This window comes from Salvelinus alpinus, chromosome 4, assembly GCF_045679555.1.
Source record: "Salvelinus alpinus chromosome 4, SLU_Salpinus.1, whole genome shotgun sequence".
Classification (NCBI taxonomy): Eukaryota; Metazoa; Chordata; class Actinopteri; order Salmoniformes; family Salmonidae; genus Salvelinus; species Salvelinus alpinus.
Genome location: NC_092089.1, coordinates 100,838,799 through 100,863,837, shown reverse-complemented (window position 1 = coordinate 100,863,837; position 25,039 = coordinate 100,838,799). Strand labels below are relative to the sequence as shown.

The 25,039-nt window shown below is 40.6% G+C and overlaps 1 protein-coding gene across 1 annotated transcript in view; it reads left to right on the top strand.

The window, feature by feature from the left end:
* The window catches only part of ddx41 (DEAD-box helicase 41), a 30,115-nt gene extending 5,121 nt beyond the window's left edge, over positions 1–24,994 (top strand). The window contains exons 9-17 of the mRNA XM_071399780.1: positions 1,322–1,458; positions 1,965–2,127; positions 5,824–5,955; positions 6,250–6,321; positions 14,070–14,166; positions 14,300–14,449; positions 15,770–15,841; positions 16,217–16,327; positions 24,417–24,994. Coding sequence (XP_071255881.1) covers positions 1,322–1,458; positions 1,965–2,127; positions 5,824–5,955; positions 6,250–6,321; positions 14,070–14,166; positions 14,300–14,449; positions 15,770–15,841; positions 16,217–16,327; positions 24,417–24,553 — 1,071 coding nt within the window. The 3' untranslated portion in view covers positions 24,554–24,994. The remainder of the gene's footprint in view (positions 1–1,321; positions 1,459–1,964; positions 2,128–5,823; positions 5,956–6,249; positions 6,322–14,069; positions 14,167–14,299; positions 14,450–15,769; positions 15,842–16,216; positions 16,328–24,416) is intronic.
* Positions 24,995–25,039: the final 45 nt, after the last annotated feature.

Sequence of the window (25,039 nt, the reverse complement as noted above, 5' to 3'; positions counted from 1 at the left end):
CGGTCTCATCATCTGTCCTTCAGTAAGTCCTTCACACTGTAATGTTATGTTAGAAGTTAGAGACTGCCCTTCTGTAAGAGTGAAGGACCCTGTACCCTGATCAGCTCCTGACTGCTTTCTCTTCATATAATACTACTGTAATGTGTCTGATGTCCCTCTCCTCTCCCTACAGAGAGAGTTGGCTAAACAGACCCACACCATCATATAATACTACTGTAATGTGTCTGATGTCCCTCTCCTCTCCCTACAGAGAGAGTTGGCTAAACAGACCCACACCATCATATAATACTACTGTAATGTGTCTGATGTCCCTCTCCCTACAGAGAGAGTTGGTTAAACAGACCCACACCATCATATAATACTACTGTAATGTGTCTGATGTCCCTCTCCTCTCCCTACAGAGAGAGTTGGTTAAACAGACCCACACCATCATATAATACTACTGTAATGTGTCTGATGTCCCTCTCCTCTCCCTACAGAGAGAGTTGGCTAAACAGACTCACACCATCATATAATACTACTGTAATGTGTCTGATGTCCCTCTCCTCCCCCTACAGAGAGAGTTGGCTAAACAGACTCACACCATCATATAATACTACTGTAATGTGTCTGATGTCCCTCTCCTCTCCCTACAGAGAGAGTTGGCTAAACAGACCCACACCATCATATAATACTACTGTAATGTGTCTGATGTCCCTCTATTCTCCCTACAGAGAGAGTTGGCTAAACAGACCCACACCATCATAGAGTACTACTGTAATGTGTCTGATGTCCCTCTCCTGTCCCTACAGAGAGAGTTGGCTAAACAGACCCACACCATCATAGAGTACTACTGTAATGTGTCTGATGTGCCTACAGAGAGAGTTGGCTAAACAGACCCACACCATCATAGAGTACTACTGTAATGTGTCTGATGTCCCTCTCCTCTCCCTACAGAGAGAGTTGGCTAAACAGACCCACACCATCATAGAGTACTACTGTAATGTGTCTGATGTCCCTCTCCTGTCCCTACAGAGAGAGTTGGCTAAACAGACCCACACCATCATAGAGTACTACTGTAATGTGTCTGATGTCCCTCTCCTCTCCCTACAGAGAGAGTTGGCTAAACAGACCCACACCATCATAGAGTACTACTGTAATGTGTCTGATGTCCCTCTCCTCTCCCTACAGAGAGAGTTGGCTAAACAGACCCACACCATCATAGAGTACTACTGTAATGTGTCTGATGTCCCTCTCCCTACAGAGAGAGTTGGCTAAACAGACCCACACCATCATAGAGTACTACTGTAATGTGTCTGATGTCCCTCTCCTCTCCCTACAGAGAGAGTTGGCTAAACAGACCCACACCATCATAGAGTACTACTGTAAACTGCTGGAGGAAGAAGGGGCTCCACATATGAGATCCGTCCTCTGTATAGGAGGCATGTCCGTCAAAGACCAGATGGAGGTGGTCAAACAGTAAGTGCTCTGAACCAGTCAGTCAACTAGTCAGCCAGTCAACCAGCCAGTCAGCTAGTCAACCAGCCAGTCAGCCAGCCAGTCAGTCAGTCAGCTAGTCAACCAGCCAGCCAGTCAGTCAGTCAACTAGCCAGCCAACTAGTCAGTCAGCTAGTCAGTCAACTAGCCAGTCAACCAGCCAGTCAACTAGCCAGTCAGTTAGCCAGTCAGTCAGCCAGTCAACTAGCCAGTCAGTTAGCCAGTCAGTCAGCCAGTCAGTCAGCCAGTCAGCTAGCTAGTCAGCCAGTCAGTCAGCTAGTCAGTCAGCCAGTCAGCTAGTCAGCCAGCCAGTCAGCTAGTCAGTCAGCCAGTCAGCTAGCCAGTCAGCCAGTCAGCTAGCCAGTCAACTAGCCATTCAACCAGCCAGTCAGCTAATCAGTCAGATAGCCAGCCAGTCAGTCAACCAGCCAGTCAGCTGTGTGAGGGCCAGTTTGACCTCTGACCCTGTTGAATCCGGTGTTTTGTAGTGGTGTCCACATGATGGTGGCAACCCCCGGCCGTCTGATGGACCTGTTGCAGAAGAAGATGATCAGTCTGGATATCTGTCGTTATCTGGCTCTAGACGAGGCTGACAGAATGATAGACATGGGCTTCGAAGAAGATATCAGAACCATCTTCTCCTACTTTAAGGTATGGATATAAACTGGTTTAAACCAGTTGGATATAAACTGGTTTAAACCTGTTGGATATAAACTGGTTTAAACCTGTTGGATATAAACTGGTTTAAACCTGTTGGATATAAACTGGTTTAAACCAGTTGGATATAAACTGGTTTAAACCTGTTGGATATAAACTGGTTTAAACCAGTTGGATATAAACTGGTTTAAACCTGTTGGATATAAACTGGTTTAAACCAGTTGGATATAAACTGGTTTAAACCTGTTGGATATAAACTGGTTTAAACCAGTTGGATATAAACTGGCTTAAACCAGTTGGATATAAACCGGTTTAAACCAGTTGGATATAAACCGGTTTAAACCAGTTGGATATAAACCGGTTTAAACCTGTTGGATATAAACTGGTTTAAACCAGTTGGATATAAACTGGGTTTAAACCAGTTGGATATAAACTGGGTTTAAACCAGTTGGATATAAACTGGTTTAAACCAGTTGGATATAAACTGGGTTTAAACCAGTTGGATATAAACTGGGTTTAAACCAGTTGGATATAAACTGGGTTTAAACCAGTTGGATATAAACTGGGTTTAAACCAGTTGGATATAAACTGGGTTTAAACCAGTTGGATATAAACTGGCTTAAACCAGTTGGATATAAACTGGGTTTAAACCAGTTGGATATAAACTGGGTTTAAACCAGTTGGATATAAACTGGGTTTAAACCAGTTGGATATAAACTGGTTTAAACCTGTTGGATATAAACTGGTTTAAACCAGTTGGATATAAACTGGTTTAAACCAGTTGGATATAAACTGGTTTAAACCAGTTGGATATAAACTGGGTTTAAACCAGTTGGATATAAACTGGGTTTAAACCAGTTGGATATAAACTGGGTTTAAACCAGTTGGATATAAACTGGGTTTAAACCAGTTGGATATAAACTGGGTTTAAACCAGTTGGATATAAACTGGGTTTAAACCAGTTGGATATAAACTGGTTTAAACCTGTTGGATATAAACTGGGTTTAAACCTGTTGGATATAAACTGGGTTTAAACCAGTTGGATATAAACTGGGTTTAAACCAGTTGGATATAAACTGGTTTAAACCAGTTGGATATAAACTGGGTTTAAACCAGTTGGATATAAACTGGGTTTAAACCAGTTGGATATAAACTGGTTTAAACCAGTTGGATATAAACTGGTTTTAAACCAGTTGGATATAAACTGGTTTAAACCTGTTGGATATAAACTGGTTTAAACCAGTTGGATATAAACTGGGTTTAAACCAGTTGGATATAAACTGGGTTTAAACCAGTTGGATATAAACTGGGTTTAAACCAGTTCGATATAAACTGGGTTTAAACCAGTTGGATATAAACTGGGTTTAAACCAGTTGGATATAAACTGGGTTTATTAAACCAGTTGGATATAAACTGGGTTTATTAAACCTGTTGGATATAAACTGGGTTTATTAAACCTGTTGGATATAAACTGGGTTTATTAAACCTGTTGGATATAAACTGGGTTTATTAAACCTGTTGGATATAAACTGGGTTTATTAAACCTGTTGGATATAAACTGGGTTTATTAAACCTGTTGGATATAAACTGGGTTTATTAAACCTGTTGGATATAAACTGGGTTTATTAAACCTGTTGGATATAAACTGGGTTTATTAAACCTGTTGGATATAAACTGGGTTTATTAAACCTGTTGGATATAAACTGGGTTTATTAAACCTGTTGGATATAAACTGGGTTTATTAAACCTGTTGGATATAAACTGGGTTTATTAAACCTGTTGGATATAAACTGGGTTTATTAAACCTGTTGGATATAAACTGGGTTTATTAAACCTGTTGGATATAAACTGGGTTTATTAAACCTGTTGGATATAAACTGGGTTTATTAAACCTGTTGGATATAAACTGGGTTTATTAAACCTGTTGGATATAAACTGGGTTTATTAAACCTGTTGGATATAAACTGGGTTTATTAAACCTGTTGGATATAAACTGGGTTTATTAAACCTGTTGGATATAAACTGGGTTTATTAAACCTGTTGGATATAAACTGGGTTTATTAAACCTGTTGGATATAAACTGGGTTTATTAAACCTGTTGGATATAAACTGGGTTTATTAAACCTGTTGGATATAAACTGGGTTTATTAAACCAGTTGGATATAAACTGGGTTTATTAAACCAGTTGGATATAAACTGGGTTTATTAAACCAGTTGGATATAAACTGGGTTTATTAAACCAATTGGAAATAAACTGGTTTAAACCAGTTCTGGACACGAGGGGGCATTTTAACCCCAGATCGCTCCTGAAACATTACAACATTTAACTGTTTCTGTGTAGTGACGACTAGTGGTATCTTTTCTAACTGAACCAAACAGCAATGCTTTTAACATCACCCTTTATACCTCAACTAACCGGTACACCCTGTATATAGCCTCCACATTGACTCTGTACCGTAACACCCTGTATATAGCCTCCACATTGACTCTGTACCGATACCCCCTGTATATAGCCTCCACATTGACTCTGTACCGGTACCCCCTGTATATAGCCTCCACATTGACTCTGTACCGTAACACCCTGTATATAGCCTCCACATTGACTCTGTACCGGTACCCCCTGTATATAGCCTCCACATTGTACCGGTACCCCCTGTATATAGCCTCCACATTGACTCTGTACCGTAACACCCTGTATATAGCCTCCGCATTGACTCTGTACCGTAACACCCTGTATATAGCCTCCACATTGACTCTGTACCGGTACCCCCTGTATATAGCCTCCACATTGACTCTGTACCGTAACACCCTGTATATAGCCTCCACATTGACTCTGTACCGGTACCCCCTGTATATAGCCTCCACATTGTACCGGTACCCCCTGTATATAGCCTCCACATTGACTCTGTACCGTAACACCCTGTATATAGCCTCCGCATTGACTCTGTACCGTAACACCCTGTATATAGCCTCCACATTGACTCTGTACCGGTACCCCCTGTATATAGCCTCCATATTGACTCTGTACCGTAACACCCTGTATATAGCCTCCACATTGACTCTGTACCGTAATACCCTGTATATAGCCTCCGCATTGACTCTGTACCGTAACACCCTGTATATAGCCTCTACATTGTACCGGTACCCCCTGTATATAGCCTCCACATGGACTCTGTACCGGTACCCCCCTGTATATAGCCTCCACATTGACTCTGTACCGTAACACCCTGTATATAGCCTCCACATTGACTCTGTACCGGTACCACCTGTATATAGCCTCCACATTGACTCTGTACCGGTACCACCTGTATATAGCCTCCACATTGACTCTGTACCAGTACCCCCTGTATATAGCCTCCACATTGACTCTGTACCGTAACACCCTGTATATAGCCTCCACATTGACTCTGTACCGGTACCCCCTGTATATAGCCTCCACATTGACTCTGTACCGGTACCCCCTGTATATAGCCTCCACATTGACTGTACCGTAACACCCTGTATATATCCTCGCTATTGTTATTTTACTGCTGCTGTTAATTTAATTTTCAATTTTTTACTTATATATTTTTTACTTAACACAACTTCTTAAAGCATAGTTGGTTAAGGACTTGTAAGTAAGCATTTCACGGTAAGGTCTACTACACCTGTTATATTTGGCGCATGTGACAAATTTGATTTGATTTGCAGGGCCAGAGACAAACTCTTCTGTTTAGTGCCACCATGCCCAAGAAGATCCAGAACTTTGCCAAGAGTGCCCTGGTCAAACCCATCACCATCAACGTGGGCCGGGCCGGCGCTGCCAGCTTGGACGTCATTCAGGTACAACACACCAGCGGAAAAATGATTGATCCGTCCCCAATACCGTAGCACCCTCTTCCCTATATAGTGTACTGCCTCGTCAAAAATTGTCCACTGCCTTGGTCAAAAGTAGTGCACTATATGGGGAATGGGGTACAACTTGGGAAGCATGCTAATAACTGGTTTTCACAGGAATATCGTAAATTAAATAGGTTTGTGTACTTTTGCCACTGACTTGCAAATGGACTTTTTGATATAATAATGACTATTAAAATGTTTACATTGATTGTTTTTCACATTGTATTTAATTTACAGGAAGTGGAGTATGTGAAGGAAGAGGCTAAAATGGTTTACCTGCTGGAGTGTCTCCAGAAGACCCCTCCTCCGGTTAGTAACAACCTGTCAGGTTCACCGAGGGGTCATGAAAAGGGTTGTACCAAAATGATTGATGTATTAGAATAATTGATTATGCTTATGTTTTATTAATAGAAGGGGAGGGGTTATAAGACTCCTCCCTCTTTACATTTATAGGGTCCGAGACCACAGATTAACAATATATACAGTGGGGAGAACAAGTATTTGATACACTGCCGATTTTGCAGGTTTTCCTACTTACAAAGCATGTAGAGGTCTGTAATTTGTATCATAGGTACACTTCAACTGTGAGAGACGGAATCTAAAACAAAAATCCTGAAAATCACATTGTATGATTTTTAAGTAATTAATTTGCATTTTATTGCATGACATAAGTATTTGATACATCAGAAAAGCAGAACTTAATATTTGGTACAGAAACCTTTGTTTGCAATTACAGAGATCATACGTTTCCTGTAGTTCTTGACTAGGTTTGCACACACTGCAGCAGGGATTTTGGCCCACTCCTCCCTACAGATCTTCTCCAGATCCTTCAGGTTTCGGGGCTGTCGCTGGGCAATACGGACTTTCAGCTCCCTCCAAAGATTTTCTATTGGGTTCAGGTCTGGAGACTGGCTAGGCCACTCCAGGACCTTGAGATGCTTCTTACGGAGCCACTCCTTAGTTGCCATGGCTGTGTGCTTTGTGTCGTTGTCATGCTGGAAGACCCAGCCACGACCCATCTTCAATGCTCTTACTGAGGGAAGGAGGTTGTTGGCCAAGATCTCGCGATACATGGCCCCATCCATCCTCCCCTCAATACGGTGCAGTCGTCCTGTCCCCTTTGCAGAAAAGCATCCCCAAAGAATGATGTTTCCACCTCCATGCTTCACGGTTGGGATGGTGTTCTTGGGGTTGTACTCATACTTCTTCTTCCTCCAAACACGGCGAGTGGAGTTAGACCAAAAAGCTCTATTTTTGTCTCATCAGACCACATGACCTTCTCCCATTCCTCCTCTGGATCATCCAGATGGTCATTGGCAAACTTCAGACAGGCCTGGACATGCACTGGCTTAAGCAGGGGGACCTTGCGTGCGCTGCAGGATTTTAATCCATGACGGCGTAGTGTGTTACTAATGGTTTTCTTTGAGACTGTGGTCCCAGCTCTCTTCAGGTCATTGACCAGGTCCTGCCGTGTAGTTCTGGGCTGATCCCTCACCTTCCTCATGATCATTGATGCCCCACGAGGTGAAATCTTGCATGGAGCCCCAGACCGAGGGTGATTGACCGTCATCTTGAACTTCTTCCATTTTCTAATAATTGCGCCAACAGTTGTTTCCTTCTCACCAAGCTGCTTGCCTATTGTCCTGTAGCCCATCCCAGCCTTGTGCAGGTCTACAATTTTATCCCTGATGTCCTTACACAGCTCTCTGGTCTTGGCCATTGTGGAGAGGTTGGAATCTGTTTGATTGAGTGTGTGGACAGGTGTCTTTTATACAGGTAACGAGTTCAAACAGGTGCAGTTAATACAGGTAATGAGTGGAGAACAGGAGGGCTTCTTAAAGAAAAACTAACAGGTCTGTGAGAGCCGGAATTCTTACTGGTTGGTAGGTGATCAAATACTTATGTCATGCAATAAAATGCTAATTAATTATTTAAAAATCATACAATGTGATTTTCTGGATTTTTGTTTTAGATTCCGTCTCTCACAGTTGAAGTGTACCTATGATAAAAATGACAGACCTCTACATGCTTTGTAAGTAGGAAAACCTGCAAAATCGGCAGTGTATCAAATACTTGTTCTCCCCACTGTATATTCATTATATAATTTAAGATTTGGTCCACAGTTGTTTGCACACTCACACACTCACACACTCTCACACACACACACACACACACACACACACTCACACACACACACACAAAGAAGACCCCTCTTATTAATGTGTGACTGAGACAGAACTCTGCAGGGGATTGTGGGAGATAAGAGACTAGTCAGACATTCTACAGTAAATCAACTTTGGGGAGGGGACGTTTATTGCCTATCTTTTAGATAAACACTGAAGCTCTCTGTTTGTATAGCTGTGGATGCAGGGTTTTGGTCTCAGGAGTAAAAAGGTAATGACGTAGTCCGTGACATCACTAAGGCGGGACTTCGGTTTAATTAAAAAACTTGAGACCTTTTGTTTGATGCAGAACTTCCTCGGAAACGTGCGTGCCTGTTTGTCAACTTCTGTCAACTTTAATTACATATATTGTCATAATGCTAATTTCACCAATGAGCCAATGATGATTGACAAGGACGAACGAAACGAACCCTAACAACCCCTCTTCCGGTTAGTAACGACCCCTCCTCCGGTTAGTAACGACCCCTCTTCCGGTTAGTAACGACCCCTCCTCCGGTTAGTAACGACCCCTCTTCCGGTTAGTAACAACCCCTCCTCCGGTTAGTAACGACCTCTCCTCCGGTTAGTAACGACCCCTCCTCCGGTTAGTAACGACCCCTCTTCCGGTTAGTAACGACCTCTCCTCCGGTTAGTAACGACCCCTCCTCCGGTCAGTAACGACCCCTCTTCCGGTTAGTAACGACCCCTCCTCCGGTTAGTAACGACCCCTCCTCCGGTTAGTAACGACCCCTCCTCCGGTTAGTAACGACCCCTCTTCCGGTTAGTAACGACCCCTCCTCCGGTTAGTAACGACCCCTCTTCCGGTTAGTAACGACCCCTCTTCCGGTTAGTAACGACCTCTCCTCCGGTTAGTAACGACCTCTCCTCCGGTTAGTAACGACCCCTCTTCCGGTTAGTAACGACCCCTCCTCCGGTTAGTAACGACCCCTCCTCCGGTTAGTAACGACCCCTCCTCCGGTTAGTAACGACCTCTCCTCCGGTTAGTAACGACCCCTCCTCCGGTTAGTAACGACCCCTCCTCCGGTTAGTAACGACCCCTCCTCCGGTTAGTAACGACCCCTCCTCCGGTTAGTAACGACCCCTCCTCCGGTTAGTAACGACCCCTCCTCCGGTTAGTAACGACCCCTCCTCCGGTTAGTAACGACCCCTCCTCCGGTTAGTAACGACCCCTCCTCCGGTTAGTAACGACCCCTCCTCCGGTTAGTAACGACCCCTCCTCCGGTTAGTAACGACCCCTCCTCCGGTTAGTAACGACCCCTCCTCCGGTTAGTAACGACCCCTCCTCCGGTTAGTAACGACCCCTCCTCCGGTTAGTAACGACCCCTCCTCCGGTTAGTAACGACCCCTCCTCCGGTTAGTAACGACCTCTCCTCCGGTTAGTAACGACCCCTCCTCCGGTTAGTAACACGGTACTATCTAAAGGTAGAGGTCAAACACGGTACTATCTAAAGGTAGAGGTCAAACACGGTACTATCTAAAGGTAGAGGTCAAACACGGTACTATCTATAGGTAGAGGTCAAACGCGGTACTATCTATAGGTAGAGGTCAAACGCGGTACTATCTATAGGTAGAGGTCAAACGCGGTACTAACTATAGGTAGAGGTCAAACACAGTGCTATCTATAGGTAGAGGTCAAACACAGTACTATCTAAAGGTAGAGGTCAAACACAGTACTAACTATAGGTAGAGGTCAAACACAGTACTAACTATAGGTAGAGGTCAAACACAGTACTAACTATAGGTAGAGGTCAAACACAGTACTATCTATAGGTAGAGGTCAAACACGGTACTATCTAAAGGTAGAGGTCAAACACGGTACTAACTAAAGGTAGAGGTCAAAGTTAGAGGTCCTCTGCCTTTAGTTTGTACTGTTTGACCTTTAGTTTGTACTGTTTGACCTTTAGTTAGTACTGTCTGTTTGACCTTTAGTTAGTACTGTCTGTTTGACCTTTCTACCTCTGGTTTCTTTACGTGTAGTTAGTATTTTGAGTTGTTCTGTTTCCTCTCTAGCCCAGGACAAGGTCATGTTCATTTACTAAACGTGTGTTGTTGTTTAATCAGAAGGTAAGATGGTAGTGTTGTTGTTGTTTAATCAGAAGGTAAGATGGTAGTGTTGTTGTTGTTTAATCAGAAGGTAAGATGGTAGTGTTGTTGTTGTTTAATCAGAAGGTAAGATGGTAGTGTTGTTGTGTGTTTAATCAGAAGGTAAGATGGTAGTGTTGTTGTTGTTTAATCAGAAGGTAAGATGGTAGTGTTGTTGTTGTTTAATCAGAAGGTAAGATGGTAGTGTTGTTGTTGTTTAATCAGAAGGTAAGATGGTAGTGTTGTTGTTGTTTAATCAGAAGGTAAGATGGTAGTGTTGTTGTTGTTTAATCAGAAGGTAAGATGGTAGTGTTGTTGTTGTTTAATCAGAAGGTAAGATGGTAGTGTTGTTGTTGTCTAATCAGAAGGTAAGATGGTAGTGTTGTTGTTGTCTAATCAGAAGGTAAGATGGTAGTGTTGTTGTTGTCTAATCAGAAGGTAAGATGGTAGTGTTGTTGTTGTCTAATCAGAAGGTAAGATGGTAGTGTTGTTGTTGTCTAATCAGAAGGTAAGATGGTAGTGTTGTTGTTGTCTAATCAGAAGGTAAGATGGTAGTGTTGTTGTTGTTTAATCAGAAGGTAAGATGGTAGTGTTGTTGTGTGTTTAATCAGAAGGTAAGATGGTAGTGTTGTTGTTGTTTAATCAGAAGGTAAGATGGTAGTGTTGTTGTTGTTTAATCAGAAGGTAAGATGGTAGTGTTGTTGTTGTTTAATCAGAAGGTAAGATGGTAGTGTTGTTGTTGTTTAATCAGAAGGTAAGATGGTAGTGTTGTTGTTGTTTAATCAGAAGGTAAGATGGTAGTGTTGTTGTTGTTTAATCAGAAGGTAAGATGGTAGTGTTGTTGTTGTTTAATCAGAAGGTAAGATGGTAGTGTTGTTGTTGTCTAATCAGAAGGTAAGATGGTAGTGTTGTTGTTGTCTAATCAGAAGGTAAGATGGTAGTGTTGTTGTTGTCTAATCAGAAGGTAAGATGGTAGTGTTGTTGTTGTCTAATCAGAAGGTAAGATGGTAGTGTTGTTGTTGTCTAATCAGAAGGTAAGATGGTAGTGTTGTTGTTGTCTAATCAGAAGGTAAGATGGTAGTGTTGTTGTTGTCTAATCAGAAGGTAAGATGGTAGTGTTGTTGTTGTCTAATCAGAAGGTAAGATGGTAGTGTTGTTGTTGTCTAATCAGAAGGTAAGATGGTAGTGTTGTTGTTGTCTAATCAGAAGGTAAGATGGTAGTGTTGTTGTTGTCTAATCAGAAGGTAAGATGGTAGTGTTGTTGTTGTCTAATCAGAAGGTAAGATGGTAGTGTTGTTGTTGTCTAATCAGAAGGTAAGATGGTAGTGTTGTTGTTGTCTAATCAGAAGGTAAGATGGTAGTGTTGTTGTTGTCTAATCAGAAGGTAAGATGGTAGTGTTGTTGTTGTCTAATCAGAAGGTAAGATGGTAGTGTTGTTGTTGTCTAATCAGAAGGTAAGATGGTAGTGTTGTTGTTGTCTAATCAGAAGGTAAGATGGTAGTGTTGTTGTTGTTTAATCAGAAGGTAAGATGGTAGTGTTGTTGTTGTTTAATCAGAAGGTAAGATGGTAGTGTTGTTGTTGTCTAATCAGAAGGTAAGATGGTAGTGTTGTTGTTGTTTAATCAGAAGGTAAGATGGTAGTGTTGTTGTTGTCTAATCAGAAGGTAAGATGGTAGTGTTGTTGTTGTTTAATCAGAAGGTAAGATGGTAGTGTTGTTGTTGTTTAATCAGAAGGTAAGATGGAAGTGTTGTTGTTGTCTAATCAGAAGGTAAGATGGTAGTGTTGTTGTTGTCTAATCAGAAGGTAAGATGGTAGTGTTGTTGTTGTCTAATCAGAAGGTAAGATGGTAGTGTTGTTGTTGTTTAATCAGAAGGTAAGATGGTAGTGTTGTTGTTGTCTAATCAGAAGGTAAGATGGTAGTGTTGTTGTTGTCTAATCAGAAGGTAAGATGGTAGTGTTGTTGTTGTTTAATCAGAAGGTAAGATGGTAGTGTTGTTGTTGTCTAATCAGAAGGTAAGATGGTAGTGTTGTTGTTGTTTAATCAGAAGGTAAGATGGTAGTGTTGTTGTTGTTTAATCAGAAGGTAAGATGGTAGTGTTGTTGTTGTTTAATCAGAAGGTAAGATGGTAGTGTTGTTGTTGTTTAATCAGAAGGTAAGATGGTAGTGTTGTTGTTGTTTAATCAGAAGGTAAGATGGTAGTGTTGTTGTTGTCTAATCAGAAGGTAAGATGGTAGTGTTGTTGTTGTCTAATCAGAAGGTAAGATGGTAGTGTTGTTGTTGTCTAATCAGAAGGTAAGATGGTAGTGTTGTTGTTGTCTAATCAGAAGGTAAGATGGTAGTGTTGTTGTTGTCTAATCAGAAGGTAAGATGGTAGTGTTGTTGTTGTCTAATCAGAAGGTAAGATGGTAGTGTTGTTGTTGTCTAATCAGAAGGTAAGATGGTAGTGTTGTTGTTGTCTAATCAGAAGGTAAGATGGTAGTGTTGTTGTTGTTTAATCAGAAGGTAAGATGGTAGTGTTGTTGTTGTTTAATCAGAAGGTAAGATGGTAGTGTTGTTGTTGTTTAATCAGAAGGTAAGATGGTAGTGTTGTTGTTGTTTAATCAGAAGGTAAGATGGTAGTGTTGTTGTTGTCTAATCAGAAGGTAAGATGGTAGTGTTGTTGTTGTCTAATCAGAAGGTAAGATGGTAGTGTTGTTGTTGTCTAATCAGAAGGTAAGATGGTAGTGTTGTTGTTGTCTAATCAGAAGGTAAGATGGTAGTGTTGTTGTTGTCTAATCAGAAGGTAAGATGGTAGTGTTGTTGTTGTCTAATCAGAAGGTAAGATGGTAGTGTTGTTGTTGTCTAATCAGAAGGTAAGATGGTAGTGTTGTTGTTGTCTAATCAGAAGGTAAGATGGTAGTGTTGTTGTTGTCTAATCAGAAGGTAAGATGGTAGTGTTGTTGTTGTCTAATCAGAAGGTAAGATGGTAGTGTTGTTGTTGTTTAATCAGAAGGTAAGATGGTAGTGTTGTTGTTGTTTAATCAGAAGGTAAGATGGTAGTGTTGTTGTTGTCTAATCAGAAGGTAAGATGGAAGTGTTGTTGTTGTCTAATCAGAAGGTAAGATGGTAGTGTTGTTGTTGTCTAATCAGAAGGTAAGATGGTAGTGTTGTTGTTGTCTAATCAGAAGGTAAGATGGTAGTGTTGTTGTTGTCTAATCAGAAGGTAAGATGGTAGTGTTGTTGTTGTCTAATCAGAAGGTAAGATGGTAGTGTTGTTGTTGTCTAATCAGAAGGTAAGATGGTAGTGTTGTTGTTGTTTAATCAGAAGGTAAGATGGTAGTGTTGTTGTTGTTTAATCAGAAGGTAAGATGGTAGTGTTGTTGTTGTTTAATCAGAAGGTAAGATGGTAGTGTTGTTGTTGTCTAATCAGAAGGTAAGATGGTAGTGTTGTTGTTGTCTAATCAGAAGGTAAGATGGTAGTGTTGTTGTTGTCTAATCAGAAGGTAAGATGGTAGTGTTGTTGTTGTCTAATCAGAAGGTAAGATGGTAGTGTTGTTGTTGTCTAATCAGAAGGTAAGATGGTAGTGTTGTTGTTGTCTAATCAGAAGGTAAGATGGTAGTGTTGTGTGTCTAATCAGAAGGTAAGATGGTAGTGTTGTTGTTGTTTAATCAGAAGGTAAGATGGTAGTGTTGTTGTTGTTTAATCAGAAGGTAAGATGGTAGTGTTGTTGTTGTTTAATCAGAAGGTAAGATGGTAGTGTTGTTGTTGTTTAATCAGAAGGTAAGATGGTAGTGTTGTTCTGTCTCCCAGGTGTTGATGTTTGCTGAGAAGAAAGCAGACGTGGACGCCATTCATGAATATCTCCTGCTAAAAGGAGTGGAGGCTGTGGCTATCCACGGAGGAAAAGGTAAGATCACTAACCCCCTAGTTTTCCTACCTCAACCACTAGTCCCCTGCCCTTAACATGTGCCCTAGTGCTGAAACTCCTGCTGTGACTACCTAAATAGGGGTGCTATTTCATTCCCACTCTGTGTTTCCAGACCAGGAGGAGCGTACCAAGGCCATCGAGGCCTTTAAGGAAGGGAAGAAGGATGTGTTGGTAGCTACTGATGTGGCGTCTAAAGGTCTGGACTTCCCTGCTATACAGCACGTGGTCAACTATGATATGCCAGAGGAGATAGAGAACTATGGTAAGACTTCACATCTCAATCAATAAAACGTTTTTTACATTTTGGTCATTTGACAGAATAATCTTATCCAGAGCAATTTACAGTCAGAAATCAATCAATCAAAATGATTTGATAAAGCCCTTTTTAATCAGCAGTTACCACAATGTGCTTCAGAGTAACCTGGCCTAGAGAGATAGTAACCTGGCCTAGAGTGAGAGTAACCTGGCCTTGAGAGAGAGTAACCTGGCCTAGAGAGAGCGTAACCTGGCCTAGAGAGAGAGTAACCTGGCCTAGAGAGAGAGTAACCTGGCCTAGAGAGAGAGTAACCTGGCCTAGAGCGAGAGAGTAACCTGGCCTAGAGCGAGAGAGTAACCTGGCCTAGAGCGAGAGAGTAACCTGGCCTAGAGCGAGAGAGTAACCTGGCCTAGAGCGAGAGAGTAACCTGGCCTAGAGCGAGAGAGTAACCTGGCCTAGAGCGAGAGAGTAACCTGGCCTAGAGCGAGAGAGTAACCTGGCCTAGAGCGAGAGAGTAACCTGGCCTAGAGCGAGAGAGTAACCTGGCCTAGAGCGAGAGAGTAACCTGGCCTAGAGCGAGAGAGTAACCTGGCCTAGAGCGAGAGAGTAACCTGGCCTAGAGCGAGAGAGTAACCTGGCCTAGAGCGAGAGAGTAACCTGGCCTAGAGCGAGAGAGTAACCTGGCCTAGAGCGAGACAGTAACCTGGCCTAGAGCGAGAGAGTAACCTGGCCTAGAGCGAGAGAGTAACCTGGCCTAGAGCGAGAGAGTAACCTGGCCTAGAGCGAGAGAGCAACCTGGCCTAGAGCGAGAGAGCAACCTGGCCTAGAGCGAGAGAGCAACCTGGCCTAGAGCGAGAGAGCAACCTGGCCTAGAGCGAGAGAGCAACCTGGCCTAGAGCGAGAGAGCAACCTGGCCTAGAGCGAGAGAGAGCAACCTGGCCTAGAGAGAGAGAGCAACCTGGCCTAGAGCGAGAGAGAGCAACCTGGCCTAGAGCGAGAGAGAGCAACCTGGCCTAGAGCGAGAGAGAGCAACCTGGCCTAGAGCGAGAGAGAGCAACCTGGCCTAGAGCGAGAGAGAGCAACCTGGCCTAGAGCGAGAGAGAGCAACCTGGCCTAGAGAGAGAGCATCCTGGCCTAGAGCGAGAGAGCAACCTGGCCTAGAGCGAGAGAGCAACCTGGCCTAGAGAGAGAGTACATGTTACCCCATTTCTTCTCATATTTCTGTTCATATCTCCCCTCAAGCGCACGTTATTGTTCCCCCTAATTCTCATGTATTCCCTCTCTATAATCAGACTCATCCACTGTGACTGTTGTTTTGTGTTCCAGTCCACAGGATTGGTAGAACCGGTCGATCAGGGAAGACTGGGATCGCCACCACTTTCATCAACAAAGGCTGTGGTAAGAAACAAGCCGTCACTTGATTCTCTACATTTATCCATCATCGTGGTTTCCATTGCATGTTCTGGAGTCTGCATCCATGGCTGTTGTATCAGATGCCTCTTAAAACAGATTTGTAGAGAAAACACCTGGTACTTAATTAGGGTTCTTAATTAGGGTTCTTAATTAGGGTACTTATTTAGGGTACTTAATTGGGGTACTTAATTGGGGTACTTAATGAACAGAAAATGTTTTTAAAAAAACATACTAATAATAATTTGCAACAGAAAATAAAAATGATGCTTGGATAAGTCCAGGTAGCTCCTCGCTTATTTCAGTCCTTTTCTTCCTTTTGGATCTTCTTGAACACAACCCTTGAAATGTTCCCTCCTATAGATGAGTCAGTGCTGATGGATCTGAAGGCCCTGCTGATAGAGGCCAAGCAGAAGGTCCCCCCTGTTCTTCAGGTCCTACAGACAGGAGACGAGACCATGCTGGATATCGGAGGTAACACTAATCCTGATCTCTTTCTGCTACTTACTCTCCTTCCTTCCTTTCTCTCTCTCACGCTCTCTCTGTTGATAAATATTTTTCTCTTTCTGTTGATATATAGGTATATATATACAGTTGAAGTCAGAAGTTTACATACACCTTAGCCAAATACATTTAAACTCGGTTTTTCCCAATTCCTGACATTTAATCCTAGAAAAAATTCCCTGGTCTTAGATCAGTTAGGATCACCACTTTATTTTAAGAATGTGAAATGTCAGAATAATATTAGAGAGAATGATTTATTTCAGCTTTTCTTTCATCACATTCCCAGTGGGTCAGAAGTTTACATACACTCAATTAGTATTTGGTAGCATTGCCTTTAAATTGTTTAACTTGGGTCAAACATTTCGGTTAGCCTTCCACAAGCTTCCCACAATAAGTTGGGTGAATTTTGGCCCATTCCTCCTGACAGAGCTGGTGTTACTGAGTCAGGTTTGTAGGCCTCCTTGCTCACACACGCTTTTTCAGTTCTGCAACAAATGTTCTATAGGATTGAGGTCAGGGCTTTGTGATGGCCACTCCAATACCTTGACTTTGTTGTCCTTAAGCCATTTTGCCACAACTTTGGAAGTATGCTTGGGGTCATTGTCCATTTGGAAGACCCATTTGTGACCAAGCTTTAACTTCCTGACTGATGTCTTGAGATGTTGCTTCAATATATCCACATAATTTTCCTCCCTCATGATGCCATCTATTTTGTGAAGTGCACCAGTCCCTCCTGCAGCAAAGCACCCCCACAACATGATGCTGCCACCCCCGTGCTTCACGGTTGGGATGGTGTTCTTCGGCTTGCCAGCCTCCCCCTTTTTCTTCCAAACATAACGATGGTCATTATGGCCAAACAGTTCTATTTTTGTTTCATCAGACCAGAGGACATTTCTCCAAAAAATACGATCTTTGTCCCCATGTGCAGTTGCAAACCATAGTCTGGCTTTTTTATGGCGGTTTTGGAGCAGTGGCTTCTTCCTTGCTGAGCGGCCTTTCAGGTTATGTCGATATAGGACTTGTTTATTGTGGATATAGATACTTTTGTACCTGCTTCCTCCAGCATCTTCACAAGGTCCTTTGCTGTTGTTCTGGGATTGATTTGCGCTTTTCGCACCAAAGTACGTTCATCTCTAGGAGACAGAACGCGTCTCCTTCCTGAGCGGTATAACGGCTGCGTGGTCCCATGGTGTTTATACTTGCGTACTATTGTTTGTACAAATGAACGTGGTACCTTCAGGTGTTTGGAAATTGCTCCCAAGGATAAACCAGACTTGTGGAGGTCTACAATTTTTTTTCTGAGGTCTTGGCTAATTTCTTTTGATTTTCCCATGATGTCAATTAGCCTATCAGAAGCTTCTAAAGCCATGACATCATTTTCTGGAATTTTCCAAGCTGTTTAAAGGCACAGTCAGCTTAATGTATGTAAACTTCTGACCCACTGGGATTGTGAAACAGTGAATTATAAGTGAAATAATCTGTGTGTAAACAATTGTTGGAAAAATTACTTGTGTCATGCACAAAGTAGATGTCCTAACCGACTTCTCAAAAAGACATTTGTGGAGTGGATGAAAAACTAGTTTTAATGACTCCAACATAAGTGTAAACTTCCTACTTCAACTGTATGTGTTTCTCTCTCTTTCTGTTGATATATTTATCTTTCTGTTGATATATATGTCTCTGTCTCTGTTGATATATCTGTCTCTGTCTCTGTTGATATATCTGTCTCTGTTGATATATATGTCTCTGTTGATATATCTGTCTCTGTTGATATATCTGTCTCTGTCTCTGTTGATATATATGTCTCTGTTGATATATATGTCTCTGTCTCTGTTGATATATCTGTCTCTGTCTCTGTTGATATATCTGTCTCTGTTGATATATATGTCTCTGTTGATATATCTGTCTCTGTTGATATATCTGTCTCTGTCTCTGTTGATATATATGTCTCTGTCTCTGTTGATATATATGTCTCTGTCTCTGTTGATATATCTGTCTCTGTCTCTGTTGATATATATGTCTCTGTCTCTGTTGATATATCTGTCTCTGTTGATATATCTGTCTCTGTTGATATATATGTCTCTGTCTCTGTTGATGTCTCTGTCTCTGTTGATATATATGTCTCTGTCTCTGTTGATATATCTGTCTCTGTCTCTGTTGATATATATGTCTCTGTCTCTGTTGATATATCTGTCTCTGTCTCTGTTGATATATCTGTCTCTGTCTCTGTTGATATATATGTCTCTGTCTCTGTTGATATATCTGTCTCTGTTGATATATATGTCTCTGTCTCTGTTGATATATATGTCTCTGTCTCTGTTGATATATCTGTCTCTGTTGATGTCTCTGTCTCTGTTGATATATATGTCTCTGTCTCTGTTGATATATCTGTCTCTGTTGATGTCTCTGTCTCTGTTGATATATATGTCTCTGTCTCTGTTGATATATATGTCTCTGTCTCTGTTGATATATCTGTCTCTGTCTCTGTTGATATATCTGTCTCTGTTGATATATCTGTCTCTGTCTCTGTTGATATATATGTCTCTGTCTCTGTTGATATATATGTCTCTGTCTCTGTTGATATATCTGTCTCTGTTGATATATCTGTCTCTGTCTCTGTTGATATATATGTCTCTGTCTCTGTTGATATATCTGTCTCTGTTGATATATATGTCTCTGTCTCTGTTGATATATCTGTCTCTGTTGATATATCTGTCTCTGTTGATGTCTCTGTCTCTGTTGATATATATGTCTCTGTCTCTGTTGATATATCTGTCTCTGTTGATATATATGTCTCTGTCTCTGTTGATATATCTGTCTCTGTCTCTGTTGATATATCTGTCTCTGTTGATATATCTGTCTCTGTTGATATATCTGTCTCTGTCTCTGTTGATATATATGTCTATGTCTCTGTCTCTGTTGATATATCTGTCTCTGTTGATATATATGTCTCTGTCTCTGTTGATATATCTGTCTCTGTCTCTGTTGATATATCTGTCTCTGTTGATGTCTCTGTCTCTGTTGATATATATGTCTATGTCTCTGTCTCTGTTGATATATCTGTCTCTGTTGATATATATGTCTCTGTCTCTGTTGATATATCTGTCTCTGTCTCTGTTGATATATCTGTCTCTGTCTCTGTTGATATATATGTCTCTGTCTCTGTTGATATATCTGTCTCTGTCTCTGTTGATATATCTGTCTCTGTCTCTGTTGATATATCTGTCTCTGTTGATATATCTGTCTCTGTTGATATATCTGTCTCTGTCTCTGTTGATATATCTGTCTCTGTCTCTGTTGATGTCTCTGTTGATATATCTGTCTCTGTCTCTGTTGATATCTCTGTCTCTGTTGATATCTCTGTCTCTGTTGATATCTCTGTCTCTGTCTCTGTTGATATATCTGTCTCTGTTGATATATATGTCTCTGTCTCTGTTGATATATATGTCTCTGTCTCTGTTGATATATCTGTCTCTGTTGATGTCTCTGTCTCTGTTGATATATCTGTCTCTGTCTCTGTTGATATCTCTGTCTCTGTCTCTGTTGATATCTCTGTCTCTGTTGATATCTCTGTCTCTGTCTCTGTTGATATATCTGTCTCTGTCTCTGTTGATATATATGTCTCTGTCTCTGTTGATATATATGTCTCTGTTGATATATCTGTCTCTGTCTCTGTTGATATATCTGTCTCTGTTGATATATCTGTCTCTGTTGATATATCTGTCTCTGTTGATATATCTGTCTCTGTTGATATATCTGTCTCTGTCTCTGTTGATATATCTGTCTCTGTCTCTGTTGATATATCTGTCTCTGTCTCTGTTGATATATCTGTCTCTGTCTCTGTTGATATATCTGTCTCTGTCTCTGTTGATATCTCTGTCTCTGTTGATATCTCTGTCTCTGTCTCTGTTGATATCTCTGTCTCTGTTGATATATATGTCTCTGTCTCTGTTGATATATCTGTCTCTGTCTCTGTTGATATATCTGTCTCTGTCTCTGTTGATATATCTGTCTCTGTTGATATATCTGTCTCTGTCTCTGTTGATATATATGTCTCTGTCTCTGTTGATATCTCTGTCTCTGTTGATATATATGTCTCTGTCTCTGTTGATATATCTGTCTCTGTCTCTGTTGATATATATGTCTCTGTCTCTGTTGATATATCTGTCTCTGTTGATATATCTGTCTCTGTCTCTGTTGATATATCTGTCTCTGTCTCTGTTGATATATCTGTCTCTGTCTCTGTTGATATATCTGTCTCTGTCTCTGTTGATATATATGTCTCTGTCTCTGTTGATATATCTGTCTCTGTCTCTGTTGATATATCTGTCTCTGTTGATGTCTCTGTCTCTGTTGATATATATGTCTCTGTCTCTGTTGATATATCTGTCTCTGTTGATATATCTGTCTCTGTCTCTGTTGATATATATGTCTCTGTCTCTGTTGATATATCTGTCTCTGTCTCTGTTGATATATATGTCTCTGTCTCTGTTGATATATCTGTCTCTGTTGATGTCTCTGTCTCTGTTGATATATATGTCTCTGTCTCTGTTGATATATCTGTCTCTGTTGATATATATGTCTCTGTCTCTGTTGATATATCTGTCTCTGTCTCTGTTGATATATCTGTCTCTGTTGATATATCTGTCTCTGTCTCTGTTGATATATCTGTCTCTGTCTCTGTTGATATATATGTCTCTGTCTCTGTTGATATCTCTGTCTCTGTTGATATCTCTGTCTCTGTCTCTGTTGATATCTCTGTCTCTGTTGATATATATGTCTCTGTCTCTGTTGATATCTCTGTCTCTGTTGATATATATGTCTCTGTCTCTGTTGATATATATGTCTCTGTCTCTGTTGATATATCTGTCTCTGTTGATGTCTCTGTCTCTGTTGATATATATGTCTCTGTCTCTGTTGATATATCTGTCTCTGTTGATATATCTGTCTCTGTCTCTGTTGATATATATGTCTCTGTCTCTGTTGATATATCTGTCTCTGTCTCTGTTGATATATATGTCTCTGTCTCTGTTGATATATCTGTCTCTGTTGATGTCTCTGTCTCTGTTGATATATATGTCTCTGTCTCTGTTGATATATCTGTCTCTGTTGATATATATGTCTCTGTCTCTGTTGATATATCTGTCTCTGTCTCTGTTGATATATCTGTCTCTGTTGATATATCTGTCTCTGTCTCTGTTGATATATCTGTCTCTGTCTCTGTTGATATATATGTCTCTGTCTCTGTTGATATCTCTGTCTCTGTTGATATCTCTGTCTCTGTCTCTGTTGATATCTCTGTCTCTGTTGATATATATGTCTCTGTCTCTGTTGATATATCTGTCTCTGTTGATATATCTGTCTCTGTCTCTGTTGATATATCTGTCTCTGTCTCTGTTGATATATATGTCTCTGTCTCTGTTGATATATCTGTCTCTGTCTCTGTTGATATATATGTCTCTGTCTCTGTTGATATATCTGTCTCTGTTGATATATATGTCTCTGTCTCTGTTGATATATCTGTCTCTGTTGATATATCTGTCTCTGTCTCTGTTGATATATATGTCTCTGTCTCTGTTGATATATCTGTCTCTGTTGATATATATGTCTCTGTCTCTGTTGATATATCTGTCTCTGTTGATGTCTCTGTCTCTGTTGATATATCTGTCTCTGTTGATATATATGTCTCTGTCTCTGTTGATATATCTGTCTCTGTCTCTGTTGATATATCTGTCTCTGTTGATATATCTGTCTCTGTCTCTGTTGATATATCTGTCTCTGTCTCTGTTGATATATATGTCTCTGTTGATATATCTGTCTCTGTTGATATATATGTCTCTGTCTCTGTTGATATATCTGTCTCTGTCTCTGTTGATATATCTGTCTCTGTCTCTGTTGATATATCTGTCTCTGTCTCTGTTGATATATCTGTCTCTGTCTCTGTTGATATATCTGTCTCTGTCTCTGTTGATATATCTGTCTCTGTCTCTGTTGATATATATGTCTCTGTCTCTGTTGATATATCTGTCTCTGTCTCTGTTGATATATATGTCTCTGTCTCTGTTGATATATCTGTCTCTGTTGATATATCTGTCTCTGTCTCTGTTGATATATATGTCTCTGTCTCTGTTGATATATCTGTCTCTGTCTCTGTTGATATATATGTCTCTGTCTCTGTTGATATATCTGTCTCTGTTGATGTCTCTGTCTCTGTTGATATATCTGTCTCTGTTGATATATATGTCTCTGTCTCTGTTGATATATCTGTCTCTGTCTCTGTTGATATATCTGTCTCTGTTGATATATCTGTCTCTGTCTCTGTTGATATATCTGTCTCTGTCTCTGTTGATATATATGTCTCTGTTGATATATCTGTCTCTGTTGATATATATGTCTCTGTCTCTGTTGATATATCTGTCTCTGTCTCTGTTGATATATCTGTCTCTGTTGATGTCTCTGTCTCTGTTGATATATCTGTCTCTGTCTCTGTTGATATATATGTCTCTGTCTCTGTTGATATATCTGTCTCTGTCTCTGTTGATATATCTGTCTCTGTCTCTGTTGATATATCTGTCTCTGTTGATATATCTGTCTCTGTTGATATATCTGTCTCTGTTGATATATCTGTCTCTGTCTCTGTTGATATATATGTCTCTGTCTCTGTTGATATATATGTCTCTGTCTCTGTTGATATATCTGTCTCTGTCTCTGTTGATATATATGTCTCTGTCTCTGTTGATATATCTGTCTCTGTTGATATATATGTCTCTGTCTCTGTTGATATATCTGTCTCTGTCTCTGTTGATATATCTGTCTCTGTTGATGTCTCTGTCTCTGTTGATATATCTGTCTCTGTCTCTGTTGATATATATGTCTCTGTCTCTGTTGATATATCTGTCTCTGTTGATGTCTCTGTCTCTGTTGATATATATGTCTCTGTCTCTGTTGATATATCTGTCTCTGTTGATATATATGTCTCTGTCTCTGTTGATATATCTGTCTCTGTCTCTGTTGATATATCTGTCTCTGTTGATATATCTGTCTCTGTCTCTGTTGATATATCTGTCTCTGTCTCTGTTGATATATATGTCTCTGTCTCTGTTGATATATCTGTCTCTGTTGATATATATGTCTCTGTCTCTGTTGATATATCTGTCTCTGTCTCTGTTGATATATCTGTCTCTGTTGATGTCTCTGTCTCTGTTGATATATCTGTCTCTGTCTCTGTTGATATATATGTCTCTGTCTCTGTTGATATATATGTCTCTGTCTCTGTTGATATATCTGTCTCTGTCTCTGTTGATATATCTGTCTCTGTCTCTGTTGATATATCTGTCTCTGTCTCTGTTGATATATCTGTCTCTGTTGATATATCTGTCTCTGTTGATATATCTGTCTCTGTCTCTGTTGATATATCTGTCTCTGTCTCTGTTGATATATATGTCTCTGTCTCTGTTGATATATCTGTCTCTGTTGATATATCTGTCTCTGTCTCTGTTGATATATATGTCTCTGTCTCTGTTGATATATCTGTCTCTGTTGATATATATGTCTCTGTCTCTGTTGATATATCTGTCTCTGTTGATGTCTCTGTCTCTGTTGATATATCTGTCTCTGTCTCTGTTGATATATCTGTCTCTGTTGATATATCTGTCTCTGTTGATATATCTGTCTCTGTTGATATATCTGTCTCTGTCTCTGTTGATATATCTGTCTCTGTTGATATATCTGTCTCTGTCTCTGTTGATATATCTGTCTCTGTCTCTGTTGATATATATGTCTCTGTCTCTGTTGATATATATGTCTCTGTCTCTGTTGATATATCTGTCTCTGTCTCTGTTGATATATCTGTCTCTGTCTCTGTTGATATATTCCTATCGCTCAGCTTCTGCTGCTTTTCTGTCACTCATTTCTCCTTTTCTATTCACAGAAGTTATTCTTTTTTTAAATAGTTTATTTCTGTAACTATGATTTAGTAGCCCAGATGTCTGCCTTGTCTTGGCCTGGTTCCTCCCCCATTTCTAACCTACCTGTTGTTTTTCTTGTTACTGTCTTCCAGGAGAGAGAGGCTGTACGTTCTGTGGCGGTCTGGGTCATCGTATCACAGACTGTCCCAAACTGGAGGCCATGCAGACCAAACAGGTCACCAATATCGGACGCAAAGACTACCTGGCACACAGCTCCATGGACTTCTGAATTTACTTCACGGAATACTCAAAATACTGTCACCTACTTAATGCTGTGCCTGGTTTGTTTTGCCAGGTACAATGGGGACCAAGTGGGATTGTCCCTAAAGGATTGTTCCAAGTGCACGTCAAATAGTATTTGAGATATGATTTTGACCCAGCAGGTCCGCTTGATATACATGGCTCTGTGAGACTGACATGGTTGGGATGATCTTGCTTCTCAGAGCATTCGTGGAATAGAGGAAGTAACTTGTATTTTTTTTATTGTTGCCCAACATTGTCCCCGGGGGCTGATAAGATAAAGACAGATTCGCTCTGTATATGTATAAAAGGTTGAACTATTTTCGTGCAACTCTCTATTTCTCTTATCTGTTTTATTATTTTCTGTTTTGTATTTAAAAATTAAATAACATTTCACTGCAACGTTAATAAATCAATTTTACGAACCACATCAGACTTTCCACTGTGCTCATTTTTATGGACAGTGGAACGATTT